Source organism: Oncorhynchus gorbuscha, linkage group LG07 (assembly GCF_021184085.1).
Source record: "Oncorhynchus gorbuscha isolate QuinsamMale2020 ecotype Even-year linkage group LG07, OgorEven_v1.0, whole genome shotgun sequence".
NCBI lineage: Eukaryota > Metazoa > Chordata > Actinopteri > Salmoniformes > Salmonidae > Oncorhynchus > Oncorhynchus gorbuscha.
Window position 1 is genome coordinate 27,718,216 of NC_060179.1, and position 17,894 is coordinate 27,736,109.

The window sequence follows — 17,894 nt, forward strand, 5'->3', positions numbered from 1 at the left end:
GTACAGAAAGGAAGCTCGGTACAGAGAGGAAGCTCAGTACAGAGAGGAAGCTCAGTACTGAGAGGAAGCTCAGTACTGAGAAGAAGCTCAGTACTGAGAAGAAGCTCAGTACTGAGAAGAAGCTCAGTACTGAGAAGAAGCTCAGTACTGAGAAGAAGCTCAGGCAGGTAGTAGGCTCCGGTAAATCCTGGCTGGCTGGTGGACCTGGATGATTCAGGTTGTCTGGCCGATCTAGAAGATCTTGGCAGACTGGCACTTCTGGCGGATCCTCGCAGACTGGTGACGCTGGGCTGACTGGCGGCGCTGGGCAGACTGGGAGCACTGGTGGCGCTGAACAGACAGGAAACTCCGGCAGCACAGGAGAGGAGAAAGGCTCTGGCTGCGCTGAACAGGCTGGAGACTCCGCTAGCACAGGAGGGGAGAAAAGCACTGGCTGCGCTGAACAGGCGAGGCGCACTGGAGGCCTGGTGCGTGGTGCTGGAACTGGTGGTACTGGTGCGAGGACACGCACAGGAAGCCTGGTGCGGGGAGCTGTTACCGGAGGACTGGTGTGTAGAGGTGGCTCTGGATAGACCGGACCGTGCAGGCGCACTGGAGCTCTTGAGCACCGAGCCTGCCCAAGCTTACCTGGCTCGATGCCCACTCTAGCCCGGCCAATAGGAAGGACTGGTATGTGTCGCAGCTGGCTCTGCACCCGCACTGGAAACACCGTGCGCTCCATAGCATAACACGGTGCCTGCCCGGTCTCTCTAGCCCAACGGTGAGCACAGGGAGTATACGCAGGTTTCCTACCTGGCATAACTATTCTCCCTTTTAGCCCCCCCCCCAATATTTTTTTGGGGGTGACTTTCCGGTTTCCAACCGCGTCACCGTGCTGCCTCCTCATACATGCGCCTCTCCGCTTTAGCTTCCTCTATTTCCTCCTTTGGACGATGATATTCTCCCGGCTGCTCCCAGGGTCCTTGACCGTCTAATTCCTCCTCCCATGTCCAAATCTCCAAATGATGCAGTCTCTCCCATTGCAACTGCTCTTCACGATTAACAGGGAGAGTAAGCTCAGGTCTATTCTCTGACTCAGCCACTCTCTCTCTGCGCTTTCCCCCTTTACCTTCGGTTTTTGCTCTGTATAGCAATGCTTTCCTTCTCGATTCAATACGTGTATAGCCCTCTTCGCATTGCTGTAGGGAATCCCAGGCGGGCTCCTGCACTCGCTCTGGGTCGGCCGCCCACCTGTCGATTTCTTCCCACGTCGTATAATCCCTGCTTCTGCCGTCCATATCGTCCTCCTTTAGCTCCTGCCAGTTCACACGCTGCTCGGTCTGTGAATGGTGGTGGGCGATTCTGTAATGAACTTCGTCTGTTGTTTGTAGAGAGTCAGACCGAAATGCAGCGTGTAGGTTACTCATGACTTTTAATGAAGAATAATGCGGTACATGAAATAACTGAAAATACAAAAACAACAAACGCGTGAAACTAATACAGCCTATCTGGTGACTAACACTAAGACAGGTACAATCGCCCACGAAATACAACGCGCACTCAAGCTACCTAAATACGGTTCCCAATCCGAGACAACTAGAATCAGCTGACTCCAATTAGGAATCGCCTCTGGCAGCCAAGCCTAACTAGACACACCCCTAATAATACACACTCCCAATTAATACAAACCCCAATACGAAATACAACATATAAACCCATGTCACACCCTGGCCTACCCAAACATATAACAAAAACACAAGATACAATGACCAAGGCGTGACAACTTTGTACTATCTCAGCTAAGCCCTCAAGAACTTTGTTCTGGATTTGGTGGCTTTGTGTACTTGGCATTGCCACATGCATTCTTCCTTTTCTCTGAGTGTCATGCTTTGCTATTTCTTCTAAGACTGTCAAACAATGTCCCTTGTTGTGAGTCTCGAACTCTGTGCCATATTTTGAGTGGCAGTTAATAGGAGCACATCTGCAATAGTTTTAATGTAAGTACAGTTTTTCTCCACTTTCTTTTCCGGTCCTCATTTATGACATCTAACATTGATGAGTTGCTGTCAATAGCCCTGTTATGCTGATTCCAAGCATACATAGCATTGATATGATGCTCTGCCTTCGAATGGAGCTTAAACCCAGAATCTTTAAGCAGCCCCTTTTTTTCCAGTTACAAAAACCTGACTGTGATGTGAAGGCAGATTCAGGTGTATTGAGCAGAGAAAAATGAGTCAAATCTTGATTTACAGAATATTCAAGCCATGAATTGTCCTTATACCAGGACCTGTTGAAAGGCCTGTTCCTAGTACCAAGCTGAGTTCTGGGAAATGTTTTCAAACACAGCTGTACAGAACCTTCTTTTCTGGATCTTGAAATATCTGAAATAGACGTTAAATAATGTGTCATCTTTCTATGGAAATGTATAATTAAGGGATCCACAAGATTAGATACTAACAGCTGCTAACTAAAATGTGTAGTTTAAAGTTGGGTCATTTTGGAACAGCATATCTGGTGCTTGATGACATCTCCAGGCAGCTCTGGCTCACTGTCTTGCTCAGAGCCAGAGGTCTCTGTGTCATCCCTTGATACATCTATTACATTAAAATAACACAAGAACCATTCGTGTATAATCACAATAAAAATTCCACAGCCATCAACAAGAACACACATGAACCACAACCAACATTTTAAAGTGAGGCTTAATCTAACAAAATCCTCCATTACAAGCTGAAGCTAAACTTAAATTCTGAACTGGGCATGTGACTGACTGCCTGGTAGATGCTCTGACCTGGTGGTGGTAGACTGGGTCCTTGTGAAGTCTGACCACACTGACTGGACTAGCCTCATCAAATTGCTGAACACTGACAGCTGTAGCCTACTAGTTACCCCATATTAGCTAAACATTCGTATACTGTAACGTACGACACTGCACTGTATATGCGTGTATTACTAGCACAGATGTAAACATAATGTTAGGCTAAATTGGTAACCGGTCTCTCTTATATGATTAACTGTCTGTTAACGTTAGATCTTTGGTTCCATTAACTTACATAGCAACTCAACTTTCGTAAAAGTTTTCAGGAAATCTAAACCCGATGCTAAAACTTAAAATTTACTTCAAATACCATGCTTTTGCCAACTGTGAAAAGAGCTCGTGGAGCTGTAGAAATATTATCTCTTCTTCTGTATGTTCTTATTCTTCTGTATCTCGCAACCAACCAATATTCTCTCTACCTCGATTTGAAAAAATGCGCCGCCGAACGTCAAAATAAATGCTTCTTTCAACTAGAGGTGAAATGAGATGGCAATCAGCAAACTGCCAGTAGCAAATAAAATGTTGGGGTGGCTCCCAGGGTGGCCAATCAGATGTCATGTCCAGTGCCACCCGGACACACCTCTGGCTCCGCCCCTAGGTGCAGATGCTCCGATTTCAAAACGATTTGGACATATGAAAAGTTAAAGCACTGACTATACACTGGATTAATCAGTCAAATAAAATCAGTGCTTTTAGATGCGTGAGATAGAAGAGGTGTGGTGTGTGAGCGTGAGAACTGGATGCGAGTGTCTCATGGACAATGCGTGAGTTGGCCGCTGTATCCCACTTAAGGTCTTATCCGGAATAAGCTGTTTACATGCACCTTTGATATCCCATTCAGGAGTATCCCTGTATCCGTGAATAAACAGAATATTCATGATTGAAGTTCATATGGGTAAAATGGAATAGTAACTGAAATATGGACACTCACTGTAGGCCTATAACCTCTCACATGTCATTTAATATTAACTCCTGCAGAATTATACATTTCTTGGGAGTAAAATGATACAACAAATGTTCATTTTGTCTCAGGAACAGGAGTGGAGAAATATGATTTCTTTCTTTCAGCATCTCTTGAGAAAATGTGAAGGCGTGTGTAACGTGTTATCTTAGCGGACAAGTTCAAGTACATAAAATATGCGCCCAAGATGAACTGAAGTCTTACAAAGGTGCTTAATCATTTTCTCAGCTTTTAATTTCCTTAACACTGGTCAATCTGATGACATTGGACATTTTGCACATGACAAATCTTTCCACTGTTTTGGAGCTATTGCATTTTATCCCGGTCTCTAAATGAAACAGACAATTTTACCAGTGTTAACTATGGATGTAAGACATCATTCTGGTGAGCACTACTTTATTTAGTCTTTTAGGTCAACGATTTATGACAGAAGAGTAGTTGCACGTATTTAACTATAGTTGACAAATGGCCTACCAAATGTGCAAAATTATAATATGGCCTACCAAATGTTGGAAATTATAAGTAGAAACGTGTCTAAATTAGGAGTGAAAGTACATAATATGTTATGTCGTTCAGTATGGAGTATCTGCAAAATAAATTTATTGAATTATTATGGTGGATTGAACTGCGCAGGTAGCCTACTTTTTGAAGTGATTTGTTTGACCACCAGATGAAAACACAATTACAAAACACCACACACTGCACAACACATATGATATGAGCAACTGAGCACGTGCAGGTCGCAAAAAAGAACAGTAAACAAGATAAGATTTTTACATGCCACAATATCCCATCTAAGATATGCATATCCCAGGCATATTATCCTGGTTTCACATACGCAGGATACAAGCTTAATCAGGTTATTGTAAACGGGATATGATGTTTATATGCGTCAACTCAAAAACAGAATACTTGCGTATCCCGAATAATAACGGATATTGGTGTACATGTAGTCAATGAAAGGGGGAAGCATTGAGCAAGCCTGCAACTTCACTTCCTGGAGTAGCTCAAACTGCGCATGTTATGTCTCCATGAGATGCCATTTTAACCGACTTAATTTGTCATCAATGCTCTTCACGTAGGAATGAATGGTGTCACGTGATCGATGGCTTTGTCCATTCATATACAGTCATTGTGGTGAAAGCAGGTTTTTGACTGAAAGCAAAGACTATCTATTATATTGAAGAGAATGTTGAGTGACAGCTCTAACAACGGAAATAAATGTCCTCAAAGATGGAAGGCAAGCGAGACGAGGCAAGACAGGGGGGGGGGGGATTCTAGCCAATGAGAGGGCAGATACGCTTGGAAACAACAGGCACAACTCCGATATAACGTTTTTTATTTTTTATTACCGAAATGCCAATGATCATGCTGATGATCATGCTGTTTAATCAGATTCGTGATATGCCACACCTGTCAGGTGGATGGATTATCTTGGCAAAGGAGAAATGCTCACTAACAAGGATGTAAACAAATTTGTGAACAAAATTTGATACGTTTTTTGTGCGTATGGAACATTTCTGGAATATTTTATTTATTTTATTTCAGCTCATGAAACCAACACTTTACATGTTGCGTTTATATATATTTGTTTGTGTTTACTAGTGCATTCGTAACATTTGATCAAATAAACCTTACATAGCAAATGAGCAATTACATTGTTTTGTTTACCAAATTCGACACTCTCATTGACCTCTATCTAAAAACTCCTCACTTCACGGTGTTATTTTCATGTAAAAATGTTGTAGGACCTCTGCTGAAAGCTATTGATGGGTCTTCCGCGAACAAACTGGTCTTTTTGAACGGCTCCTTTTGGTGAACGTTGGGAACCGAATCATATCAGTGAGAGACGTTCGTTCGTTTGACTCCCTGATTTACACACTTCTAGCCTAGTAGGCTTACTTCCGTTTGAGCTTCAAACAACCATTATCTGCAAATAAGTTACAAAATCATTCTCTGAAGGTAATGCATATCACGATCTGACATAAAGGTAGCCTACCCTTTGGGCTTTACATTAAATATTCGATTTTTTTTATGGTTCTAGGTCGATATTCAAGTTTTTGAATGAAGAGCCGTTTGGATGCAAAATTATGCTACTCTTTTACGTGAAGGAGCCAAATGGTGCGGCTCAGCTAAAAGACCCTGAATGTCCATCACCACTAAAAGCACGTTTCTGACATCTGCCCTGCTCGTGCTGGAATCCTACAATCACTGACGTCCCGGGAATATTGAGTGCTGACATAATACTGACTGGCGTGACCTTGACCAATAAGAACGAAAGGAAAGTTCGGGTCTTGTAAATAGAGCCGCGTCTATGTGCTAGTGGCAACTAGGAATCTCTGAAATATCCGACTGCTAAATCGTTGTAGAAAGATGATCCAGAGTTTCCCACTTGGGAAGTATCATAATTAGCCAATAGGAAACTCTACGCAAATAACTTGTGTTATTTTAAACTGAGGTTCCTAGTTCTGACGAGCACATGAACAAGTATAGGACAAGTATGAGTACATTTAAAATGGTAAGGGTTAGGGATGGTAAGAGTTATGGGCAAGGCTAAGGTTTAGGGTAGGGACTTCCCAAGGATCGTGCATAGCAATCCGTAACTGCATATGTGGTGTGTCTGAAAGTGGGCTTTGCGAAATAAATTGAAAGATCAACATAAGTGGGTGTATGGAAACATACCAGCTAATTGGGCAGATTGGATGCCACTCAAGACAATTTTGCATGACTGCTTATTCCTTCCTTGTAGCATTTTAGCTAAACCGGTAAAGATAATTCACCAGGCAGGTTAGGATAACTAACCTAGAATGTTAGTAGAATTAGATTAAGGTTAGGGAAAGGGTTGGGTTTAGCTAAAAATACTACTAGAAACTGCATGCTTCCGCGTAAAACGGTCTTGCGTGTCAACCAACCAGCTCAAATAGCTATTAGGTTTCCATAACCCACTTATGTGGATCCTCCCACTTATTTTGCAACGCTCACTTTCAGACACACTCCACGTATGCGAATAGGATGCTGAGCTGCCGAACAAGAAGCTCAGCCTAGCTGACTGAAGCTGGCCATTTTTACATAGATATTATTTCAAATTAAATTTAGTCCAGATAGGTCTACTTCGACTCTTTTCAATTGAAATAAGCTCTTAGACTAATGCTCAAACAAAGCAGCATGTAAAACACACATTTCACCACTAAATGGTGTTAACTAAATGTTCTCTATTATCACAAAATAGACTAGGCTCTATTGCTTCCTCCTTGATCTCAAAAGTAGAACATTATCCTGTCAAAGGCAAAGAGAAAATGGAAGTAGCCCATGCATCTGAAGTTAAAATTTCTAAGTTGTTTTGGAATGAGACACATAAAACAATGTTCACTGGTGGTGGGTACCAATATCGATATGACCAAAGCTTATCATGATATCAGGTAAAAGAGCATACATGAATGTTCCTGCAGGCACAAAACTACCTCACAGCCTACTACGGGTTTCCCATTGTATTCAAACTTTTGGGGTAGGTTAGGCCCCAAGAACATTCACACAAGCCCTACTCGATGGGTCTCTGGTTGAAGGTTGTGGTTCTTACAGACGGAAAACGACCCCAAACATATATCAAAAAGTACTCAGGAATTTTCCAAGAAATGCTGGACTGTTCTGGAGTGGCCAGTGTCGAGTCCATATATGAAACTCATTGAAAACCTATGCCGAGATCTGAAAACAGCGGGCCAAACTTCCAGTAGAAAGGTGCAGCAAACTCATTGACAGCTACAAGAAGCATTTGTCAGCAGATATCTTGGCCAAAGCCTGTGCAACCAAGTATTACTCTTGGGTGTAGGCAGAAACATCAATATAATCTACCCTTATGCTATAGAAACTACCCAGAAATAGATGTAGCAATATCAACAGCGTCTGAAGAAATAGATTTCATCGTATTCATTTCTTCAGTTTGAAATGTGTTGTAGATTACTTTACAGTGGAGTATGGCTGAAGTCAGTTGTGTTTTAATGCCTATTTATCCCTCACAGGCCATCAGCCGGGCATTTGTAGACATTTCTACCAGAGTAATGACTTACACAGCTCTTAGATGAGCAAAGGGCCTTAACGGTACATCTCCAGCAAACTCTTATTCTGGGTGCTTTTCTTGACTTCCTTTCAGGTGGTTCCTGCCTTCGTCATCCATGTCTTCATTTGGCAGCCAACCTTCCAACCAAAAATAGTATTGCGTTGAAAAATAAAAACAAAACATTATGTCCTTCATTAGTTGATCTTCTCTAGTATGCTATCAATTTACAAATGTTTTACATCAGCAAATAGCCAAATAGCCGTTCAGTAGTTTGTTGACTTGCACTGGTTAGTGTGTTCTACATGTTCAGGTATGATTCTTTGATCGACAGTCAAAGACACAAAAACATTGTTGGCATTTCTTTAATAAACATGACCCCCCCAAAAGAAAAAAACATTTTAGTACAAAAAGTATTTTTTGAAGTTGGGTTACATGTCTCCTTTTGTTTTACAATGGCTATTGGCAAAGGGCTTGTGGAAATTAAAGTGAACATGGCCTTCCTCCATCAAGTCAATCAGTAGCTATCAGTTTTACTGCAGTCACCCATGTGCCACCAGTCTTTCAGGAGCCAATCCTCTTCAAAAACAAACCACCTTCAAGTCAGGAGCCCGATCAACTGAGCCCTCCTGGTTTCAACATATGCTTGGCCCAAAATTAAAAAACATTGGTAGTTTTCTAAAGGTTGTGCAGATATAGCACTTAATTTCATACCTAAATCGTTCTCGCCTACTTTAGTCAGTAGTGCAAAACAGTTTGCTCGGTAGCAATTAAAAGAAAGGCTTGGGTACATAAAAAAAGCAATACCTAGCCTGGTAAATGTACACTCAAAGGTAAAAGCTTAATTTAAAAGACAGTAGTAGAATACAAACAAAAAAACAATATGAAACGGTATGAGCAAAAAAAGGCCCCCCTATACAACCCCCCTTCTGCAACATACCCCACATTCCAGATACAGGAGGAATACAATGCTTTACACATTTTTGTATTTATTATTACAAATCAAGTGTGCATTTCCAGATCCCTCTGGTCTAGCCTGAGAGGGTTTGGGCTCAGTTTCTTTTGAGTCCACAAGTCTGAGGTGTCCATCATACCCCGCCCATTCACTATGCCACAGCCAATCAGAAGGGGAGGTGACGTCCTCGCATGGCTGCTGAGTTCACATGTGGGTTGAAGCCAAGGGGCATAGGTGGGGCCACAGCCTGGGAAGGGGAGCTCCAGGACTGGCCCGGAGGAGGGATGGGCGGGGGAGGGGTAGCATGGTTATAGAGGTGGATGCTGGTGGGGTTGGGCTTCCCTTCCACAGACAAGGAGGGGCTGTGATTGTACTCAAAGCGGTGGTCTTTGTCACCGCTGAACACCATGCTGCTAACACCTCCACCTCTGCCTGAAGGGAAGGGCTCCTGGAGTGAGGTGGCCAGGGACCCGGTAGCCGAGGACTGCTGAGAGCTGCTGCTGAACACTTCCCTCAGGTTGTGGGGGGGTAGGCCACCCCCCAACATGTGGCCCATGTAGCAGTCGCCAAAACCTACAGGAGGGAAGGGTGGAGGGGGTGGGCGGCTGTAGTCACCGCCATAGCTGGGTCCTTCTGTGCCGGGGTGGGGTGGGTAGTCTGGCTCCGGGAGCCTTCCTCCCTCACCAGCTCCACCTGAGGTTGGCATAGGCAGCAGGTGGCCAGTCTTACGCGCCATCTTCTGCCGGTAGTCCAAGTCCTCGCAGCGGGGAGGGGGCTCGGGTGGTTCAGGGGGTCTCTGGTCGGGGGGGAGGATGGGTCTGGAGGAAACTCCGCTCCCCTCGGACACTAATGGGGAAAACACAAGACATGATGTTAGTTCAAAGCAAAGGGATAGTTCTCGTCCTACTTTGCAAGTTCGTATTCTACCATAGGGATATCCAAAATGAAAACCATTGTGTACAGAATTTGAGACACATAATCCTACTGGATAGTCACAGCAGTGGAATACAAGTCTATACACATTATTTCTGCTTGCAAAAAATGAGGTAAAAAATATGTCACAATATTCTCTATGAGTAGTTACCTGGCGAGACAGGGATAGGCTCTGGGGGCTGCTTTGGCTCAGAGGGTGGCGGAGGAGGTCCTCCTGCTGGTGCGTTTGTGCCGTCTGTATCGCCAGCTTCCTGCCTCTGCTGGGCCTGGAGGAGCTGGGCCAGTAGCATGGTGACTGCCGTCTGGGTGGCTGCCGACGCCTCCCCATCAGGCTTACCCTGCGATGCCGACGAGGGATGTGGCGATGGGGGCTTGGGCATGGGGGGCGTGCGGGGTGCTCCACCTGACTGAGGGAGCTTGTGGTGCTTGAGTGGAGGGTGTGGCTCTGGAGGCCGGTCGGAGTCAGAGTGTTCAGGTGGCAGGACCTTGGAGAGCTGCTGTAGAGTCTCGGGGTTGACCTTGGCAATCTGGGCCGGGTTGACAGCGCTCTTGGACTGGCCGAGCAGGTTGAGGAGAACCGCCAGCTGTTCCTGGGTCAGCTGGGAGTTGGGAGCTTTTGAGTCTACGGGAGACAAAAAAATATATATTTAAGCAATTTACTAAAAAGTACCTCTTAATAGTAACTCACTCCAAGTTGTTATTAGTCGTTGCAATATAAGCCATTAAAGTGAGTGTGTAACTGATAAGGTGTGAGGCCAGTAAGGAGGGGTGACTTTGCGGTACTAGACTAAAGGCCCATTTACTCACCCAGTAGGGCTGAGGCAGCCACAGGTTGGCCTTTGAGTCCCCCAGGCGGAGGGAAGCCCTGGGGGGTGTTGCTACGACTATCGTCTCCCAGCCCCAGCTCCTTACGGGGAGCCTTGGAGGCTGACAGCTCCTCTGGCATCTGCTTCTGCCTCCGTCGCTTCTTACTCCACAACTCATGGCAGTCCTGCCACAGGGGGAGACTGGAGGAGAGAGATGGGAAGAGGACAGGAGACAAAATGGAAATAGTGAGATCAAAGGGTGGGTCATCACAAAAATGATATTCTACAGTAATGAATCACAGACTATGAAGTAAAACGTCTTTGGCCAAACGTACTCTGGTGGGGGCATCTTGGTTGGGTCCACGTCTTTGAGGAACTCACTGCTTAGCGCCGCCTCGGCAGCGCAGCGCTTACTGGGGTCCAACGCCAGCATGTGGTCAAACAGGTCCAGGGCAGAGGGTGGTATACTGACCAAAGAGAAAGATGAAGTGGTTGGTCAAACACAGCCAAAGGATAACAACATTATTTTCACACACCAATGATGAGCCCAATTACTGAATTCAAACAAGCAAATCGACTCACAAAGCAAACTCTTCTCGCAACCGGCGCCGGTACTGTTTCTTTGGTTTCATGGTGTTGAAGTAGGGCAGCTTGATGACATCTGGCCACACAGCGGGGCAGGGGCTGCCACAGATTCGACTGGAAGGGAGAAAAGCCAAAGGCCAGAGTAAAATATGCCCTAACAAGAAGACTGTCCAATGAGATCGCTGAAGGTCTTTCAGACCGTTAAAAGGGATGCTGATTATAAGAAATTGAGGGATTTATAGTACCCTTCTCCTCAGAACACAACGTACCTGATCAGCTCTAACTGGGCAAGCTCCTGATTGGCTTGGAAAATGGGCTTCTTTGTGAAAAGCTCCCCCAGAATGCACCTGATTAAAGACAAAAACAGGGTGAATGCATGATTCTCTTTATAGAACCATCTGTCCTCTGTTTAAGAATCATGAATATCAGCCAGTGAAACACCACACCTAATCAACTAAACGTAGGTGTGTCTCTTACCCGCAGCTCCACACATCAATGGCAGGTGTGTACCTCTCCTCCCCCAGTAAAAGCTCTGGGGGTCTGTACCACAGGGTGATCACCTTGTTTGTGTACGGTCGGCTACAAGACAGTGACCAAAAAATGCATAAGTATCAATAATATCATCATCATCCTCAACAAAACACATTTGAGACCAATATGCTTGATGAAGCTATTGGCAGCAATCAACTCTAAGCCATATCGGGACACTTACCTCTCCTCAGAGTTATAAAGCCGAGCCAGTCCAAAATCTGCCAGCTTTATTTGACCCCTGGCGTAGAGAACAGAACACAGCATTAACGTGACTTCCGACTCCTTTCTGTCAGACAATTCTACTGATTCCGCAGTGGATATAAATTGTTTTTCATTTTTGACTATCCTGGTCCCAGATCTGCGTGTGCTTTGGTGTGATAATGACCATAGGAGTTGACAAGACAGCACTGACAACCTGGGACCAGCAGGCTAGCTATCCTGAGCAGCACTCACTTATTGTTAAGCAAGATGTTGGAGCACTTGATGTCCCTGTGCAGGAAATTCTTCTTGTGGCAGTAGTCGAGGCCCTCCAGCAGCTGCCTCATGAAGGACTTGATGTGGCTCTCGTTGAAGTGGACCAGGCCAGACTCCAGCAGTCCCATCAGGTCGTGGTCCATGTATTCAAACACCAGGTAGAACGCACCTGTAAAAGGAGAACAAATGCATGGAGAAACAATCTAGACACATGGTCTGTATCCCAAATGGCACTCTATTCCCTATATAGGGCACTACTTTTGACCAGGGGTTCTCAAAGTGGGGTACCGCATCTAAAAATATTAAAACAATTAAAAATGATATATCAATATATATTTTTGTACATTTTGGCCAAGAGATCCATGGGATAAGTTTAGGGGGTGTAATACAATGTAATATTATTAATCTACAATGTGTTCGTAATCCTGGGCAACATGGGCCTAGGAGGCTCACAGGGATATTTTCAATTTTTGTTGACCAAGTATAAAATGTGCAAATCAAATCGGCAAACTTCTATTCCCCCAAAATGTTATTTTAAAACACAAGACACATTGCAATTGAAGCTTTAAAACGGTTAAATGTTCCCTCTGCCTCAATGCAAAATGTGTAAAATATTAGCTTGAACAAATTGCAAAATTCTCTCCCAATGCCAAGAGGCGGGCCTTTAAAATATTCCTTCCTAGGGCCCGAGACTTTGTTCATTTCCCAGTGCACTGCCAAAGACATAAAACTCCATGTATGCTATTTTTATCTTACTACCTTCTTGCCCTTTGTGCTGTTGTCTGTGCCCAATAATGTTTGTCCCATGTTTTTAGCTGCTACCATGTTGATGTCGTGTGTTGCTGCCATGCTATGTTGTTGTCTTAGGTCTCTATGTAGTGTTGTGTCGTCTCTTGTTGTGATGTGTGTTTTGTCCTAGATTAATCCCAGGCCCCCGTCCCACAGGAGGCCTTTTGCCTTTATGTAGGCCGTCATTGTAAATAAGAATTTGTCCTTAACTGACTTGCCTAGTTAAATAAAAGGTTAAAAAGATGATTAATCTGATTGCTATTACAAAAGGGGTACCCGGCCCTAAAAAGTTATAGAACCTCTGCCATAGGGCTTTGGTCAAACGTAGTGCACGATGTAGGGAATGGAGTGCCATTTCGGATGCAGAATGATAATTCAGTGGGTTTGTCATATGGACCTTTGTCGTTCTTGAAGTCCAGGGCGTCTTCCTTGTCAGTGACTATCTCCTTCATGTTGATGATGCTCTTGTGGTTGAGTTGGCGGAGGATTTTTATCTCCCTGATGGCGGTGATAGGGAAGCCCTCCTTCTCATTGTCGAGGCGCACCTTCTTCAAGGCCACCATCTCAGCTACACCACAGGGATAGAGATAAAGTAAAGGGGATATTAGAAGATAACTTTTCATACATAATAGTTACCTTGGGCATAGACTCAAATGTTAATTTAAGAGTTTGACAAACATATTATTCTGTTTGGTTAAAATGTTGATGGTAAAATAATACATCGTAAGCGTTTAGTCGTCCTCACCTGTATCTTTGTCTTTTGCCTTGTACACCTGGCCGTAGGTGCCTTCTCCTGTGATGCCGATGATCTCAAACTTGTCCACGCACCGTTTCCCCCAATCGATCTCAGTCTCCTTGATCTCCCCAAAGCGTGGGCCGCAGATCCTGGGAGAAAGACAAACCAACCAACAAGAGATTAGGTCAAGCAGTGGTTCTCAACCCCAGGCAGTAGAGCTTATTGAGGAGCATAGGCCATTGACGTGGTAGGGTGAGACATGGAAAGTCAAGGGGCCCAGACATACTTGGGCCTGCGGCGAAGCGTGGTCTTCTTCTCGTCATATGGGCTGTGAGGGGAGGAGGCGCCTGTGGGTATCTCGGGAGGAAGAGGCAGGTCACTCAGGAGGTGGCGGGCCTTCTGACGCTCTGCTGGATTCTTCCCTGATAGCGATGGTAAGACGTCCTTCAAGCTGCACAGGGGAGGAAAATAAGATGAGAAGTTAGGCTATGGAAAGAGGGGGAGGCATGTATGAGTGTGAAAAAATGTATGAGTTCTCTTAATTATAAAAAAAACTCTTTATTATATGTTTGATTACCTGTCTGCTCCAGCTAAGTGCTCGAGGATGTTCAGGGGCAGGTGTAGAGATGTCAGTGTAGAGGCAGTTGGGGCAGTGACTCGTTCCTTCTCTTTGCCCTGTCCAGATGCTGGTACTTTCCTCTTGTCTCGTTGCACCGAGGGGACATCCTTTCCCTTCACATCTCTAGCCTTGCTGGGCTTGGGGGGCTCTGTGCTCCTCTTGGAGGTCCTGTCTGTGGGGGACTGGGGCTGGCTCGACACAGGGGTCCTGGGGCCCTTCTTAGTGGCGTGGTTGGTTTTGGGGCTGGGTTGGTGGGAGCCTGCAGAGGGAACCTTGGTGGGAGTTGAGGTGCTACTGGAGCTCTTGGCCCGGGCAGCTGCCTCGGCAGCTTTGGCCTTCTTCTGCTTGCTGAGCTCAGCCGCCAGGCTGCTCTTGAAGGTCAGTGTGCTGGGGGAGAGGCTGGAGGGTCGGCTGCGGGAGCGAGAGTGGCGGTGGCGGCTGCGTGAGCGGGAGTGCCTCGAGGGGGAATACGGACTCCTGCTTCGAGACTTGCCAGATCGCCTGGAGAAAGGAGAGACACATGAATCTCTCAAAGGAGAAAAGTTCCCTTTAAAGAGTGACTGCCTTTAAAAAGCAACAAATCCCTTTGAAAAAGTGTCTGTGTGGCATCGATTAGTCAGAAACAGTTATCCTAGTGTCGAAATTGACTACAAAGTGTAAGTAGGATCATTTTGGTCATAAAGTCAGTATCCTCAACAACAAAAGTTTTTAAAAGTTTGGAATATCCATGCATTATAACAGGTAAATGAAGGCTGTTCAATTTCTCCTCCAACATGGGGTGAATAGCAGCTGGGATTGCTTTCTATCCAATAGCATAAACAGTGAGACAGACCTGCCCAGCAGCTCTGTCTTTTGTTTACATAAGATAACACGTCACACATTTTCTTTACTTGAGAAATACTGCAAACACCTTAGATGTCAAATTGCACAACAAACATCCTCGGCAGAAACAACAAAACTACAGATTTCTTGAGTTCTTAGAATCATAATGGTTATTTTGAGGAAGTAAAATAGGCTTCCGTGTCTAGTGTCTCATGGTTGACAAATATCATTAACCAAATGCAGAGTCGGTCAGGAAACACACCAATAATTAAATCAAATGTTTCTAATAAGCAACAGAAAAACATGTACCAATTGGTATGCTGTGGCTCTTTAAATGTTCATACTGTCTAATAAGTGATGTTTTATCAGACTACTGGAATGGCAAATAAACACTTTCAGTGGCATTGAAGGCATCATTACAATCTGAATCACAATCTAGTAAAATAGTTGTACTAAATGCGTTTCACAAAGCTTTGCTCACTTGGGTGATCCAGATTCTGCACTCAAATTTACATCAATGTCTATCAGTATCACGAAATTAAAAAAAAAAATACATTAATGCCATTATTTTCTCCAAGAGATTTCATAAGGTGGAGGGTAACACCTATTAATAATTCGCTTTCAGCCAGTGCAGTAACATCTGATCAATTGCCTACCTTACGTCTGGACTTGGGCTCAGTGACTTTCGGTATGGACTTCGTGATCGCCGACGGGTACCGTAGGGACTTGAAGCAAGTTCTCCCTGTTCGAATGGACTATGTCGGCCATAACTTGGAGACCTGCGCCAATTGAATGGGCTCGTTGGAGACCGCTTTCTTTTGTTACTCGAGTATGAACTGGGCGACTTTGAAATGTGGTAGGCACCATAGACCTCAGAATCTCGGCTGTAGTATGTTGAAGTAGGGGACAGCCTTTTGTTCCCATAACTGGGACTTCTTCTAGATATAAACTGGTTATTATAACTACCACTGGGAGACTGATATCCATAGGAATACGATTTCCCATGTGGGCTGTCTGCCTTGAAACCAGGACTTCTTCTGTAGGCCCCGAGTTCTTCACGGTCATCTCTGTATGATTGTGGTGCATCCCTGTATGCAGACGGGGGCTCCTTTTCCGAACGTGTCTTACTTTTGTGCCGTTTAGATTCCTTTTTGTCCAAAGACATGGGGGCCAAGGTTGTAGACGTCTTCTTGCCGTTACTGTCAATGTTTCTCGCACCGTCTCGGTTGTTTTTGGTGGCGCTCAGGCTACTACCACGAGATTTCGAAGTATCCCTCTCACGGCTCTGGCGTTCCTTTCTTTTCGGTTCCTTCTCTTGTCTATTCCTCTCGGACGAACCACTGATTTGTTCATCCTTCCTGAGATGCAATACAGCCCTGTCTCTTCGAGACCTTCTCTCTGGGGATGTCGGTCCGTTCATGCCTGTGAACTCAACTTCGCTAAGTCGGTCGACCAAAATAGTAGCATGCGGTTCTGGTTTCGGCGAAGGGCTCCCAGAAAAGCGTTCTGATTGGGAACTCACATCGTCATATTCCACTAAAGTCCGAAGTTCACCTCTTTCAAGAGTGCCTCTGCGTTCACTGTCTGGTTCATCTGGCGTATGCCATTGTGTTTTCCCCCTAGCGTGACTGTGTTTCTTTCGGATAGATGACGACCGCCTCTTCTCCCGGTGTTTCTCTCGGTGCGGAGTAGCACCGCTTCCAGGTTTAACGTTACTGCGCCGCTCCTGTCTGGCACTTCTCTGTGTCGATGGGCTTCTTCCCCGACCCTCGCGAAACACCTCCGGGTTAGGCATTTATCAAAAATATGTGATATATACTTTTGGTAATATTAGTTGTCTTTAGTGTTATGTTGCCACACAAAACATTTGCTACAAATTGGCTAGTAAGCTAAAGCTAACTAGCTCGTCACTAACTGGTAGTGAGCTATTCCAATCGATAATCCATCGGATTCATCAACCAAGTCCATCCAATGTTTACCTCGAGATTAATTTCTGATGATACGAGAAAAATAAATCAAATCATTAGAATCCTGGTCTGCAATTCCAAATATTTGCTAGCTGGCTAGCCAGAGCTAACTAGCTAGCAACTGTAGCTAACTAGCTAGCAACTGTAGCTAGCTAGGCAGTGTCTCGTAATTGCATTCCATTCCATGCTTAGTGTAGCAGGCCCAATGTATCCTGCTCGAAAGGAAATGTTTCTTGAGGAATATCGCAGCTCACATCGGCTTTAAAAATATATTCCCAAAGTGCTGAAAATAAGGAAAAAACATTCGCTTTTTAGGACAAACTTCTTTACGCTTGCCATCACACTCCAGTTTGGACTAACAAGGAAGTAGGTAGCTAACTAGCACGCAAACCGTAGCTTTCAAACTGAAGGCCTACTATTCCGCTGTTACGTCCAATGATGTGCAGATCAGTGTTTACGTCACTACCAAAGGAAAACTCCTGACGCATAAGTTTCTCCACATTGGGAATGAAAATAGTCAATCTAACATTAAGTAGTTTTTCATTCCAAATATCATACTGCGTTACTTTGTATTACCTATAGCCAGGCCAAAATATACAACCCCTAGGATGCGCCAAGAAGTGGTCACAGGGCGAGAGCCAATAACACTGAATGTGTGATTTTGGTTGGGGGTTGGGGGGGGGGGTATAGCCTCCATGTCATATGGGACAAACAACATATCAAACTATACTGAAAATATAAAACGCAAAATGCAACAATTAAATATTTTTCTGAGTTAAAGTTCGTAAGGAAATCAGTCAATTGAAATGAAATAATTAGGCCCAGATTTATTGATTTCACATGACTGGGCATGGGTGCAGCCATGTGT

The 17,894-nt window shown here is 44.7% G+C and overlaps 1 protein-coding gene across 1 annotated transcript; it reads right to left on the reverse strand.

Annotated features, from left to right (window-relative positions):
• Nucleotides 1-8,158: 8,158 nt before the first annotated feature.
• On the reverse strand, nt 8,159-17,645 carry cdk13 (cyclin-dependent kinase 13). Its single transcript, XM_046356019.1, has 14 exons — nt 15,716-17,645; nt 14,196-14,738; nt 13,905-14,069; nt 13,628-13,767; nt 13,280-13,450; nt 12,073-12,262; nt 11,801-11,857; nt 11,566-11,667; nt 11,358-11,435; nt 11,086-11,202; nt 10,839-10,970; nt 10,505-10,704; nt 9,849-10,319; nt 8,159-9,610 (listed from the first exon to the last, which is right to left on the reverse strand). The coding sequence occupies exons 1-14, from the start codon at nt 16,852-16,854 to the stop codon at nt 8,931-8,933; spliced, it is 4,185 nt and encodes a 1,394-aa protein (XP_046211975.1). The 5' UTR covers nt 16,855-17,645; the 3' UTR covers nt 8,159-8,930.
• Nucleotides 17,646-17,894: the final 249 nt, after the last annotated feature.

Bases quoted from the DNA above. Each gene is read 5' to 3' on its own strand.
- cdk13 (XM_046356019.1), bottom strand. From the start codon at position 16,854: ATGCCTAACCCGGAGGTGTTTCGCGAGGGTCGGGGAAGAAGCCCATCG. The intron at 13,451-13,627 runs GTGAGGACGACT...CCTGTGGTGTAG, and splicing joins GGCAAAAGACAAAGATACAG to CTGAGATGGTGGCCTTGAAG. The intron at 10,705-10,838 runs GTACGTTTGGCC...TCTCTCCTCCAG, and splicing joins ACCAAGATGCCCCCACCAGA to TCTCCCCCTGTGGCAGGACT.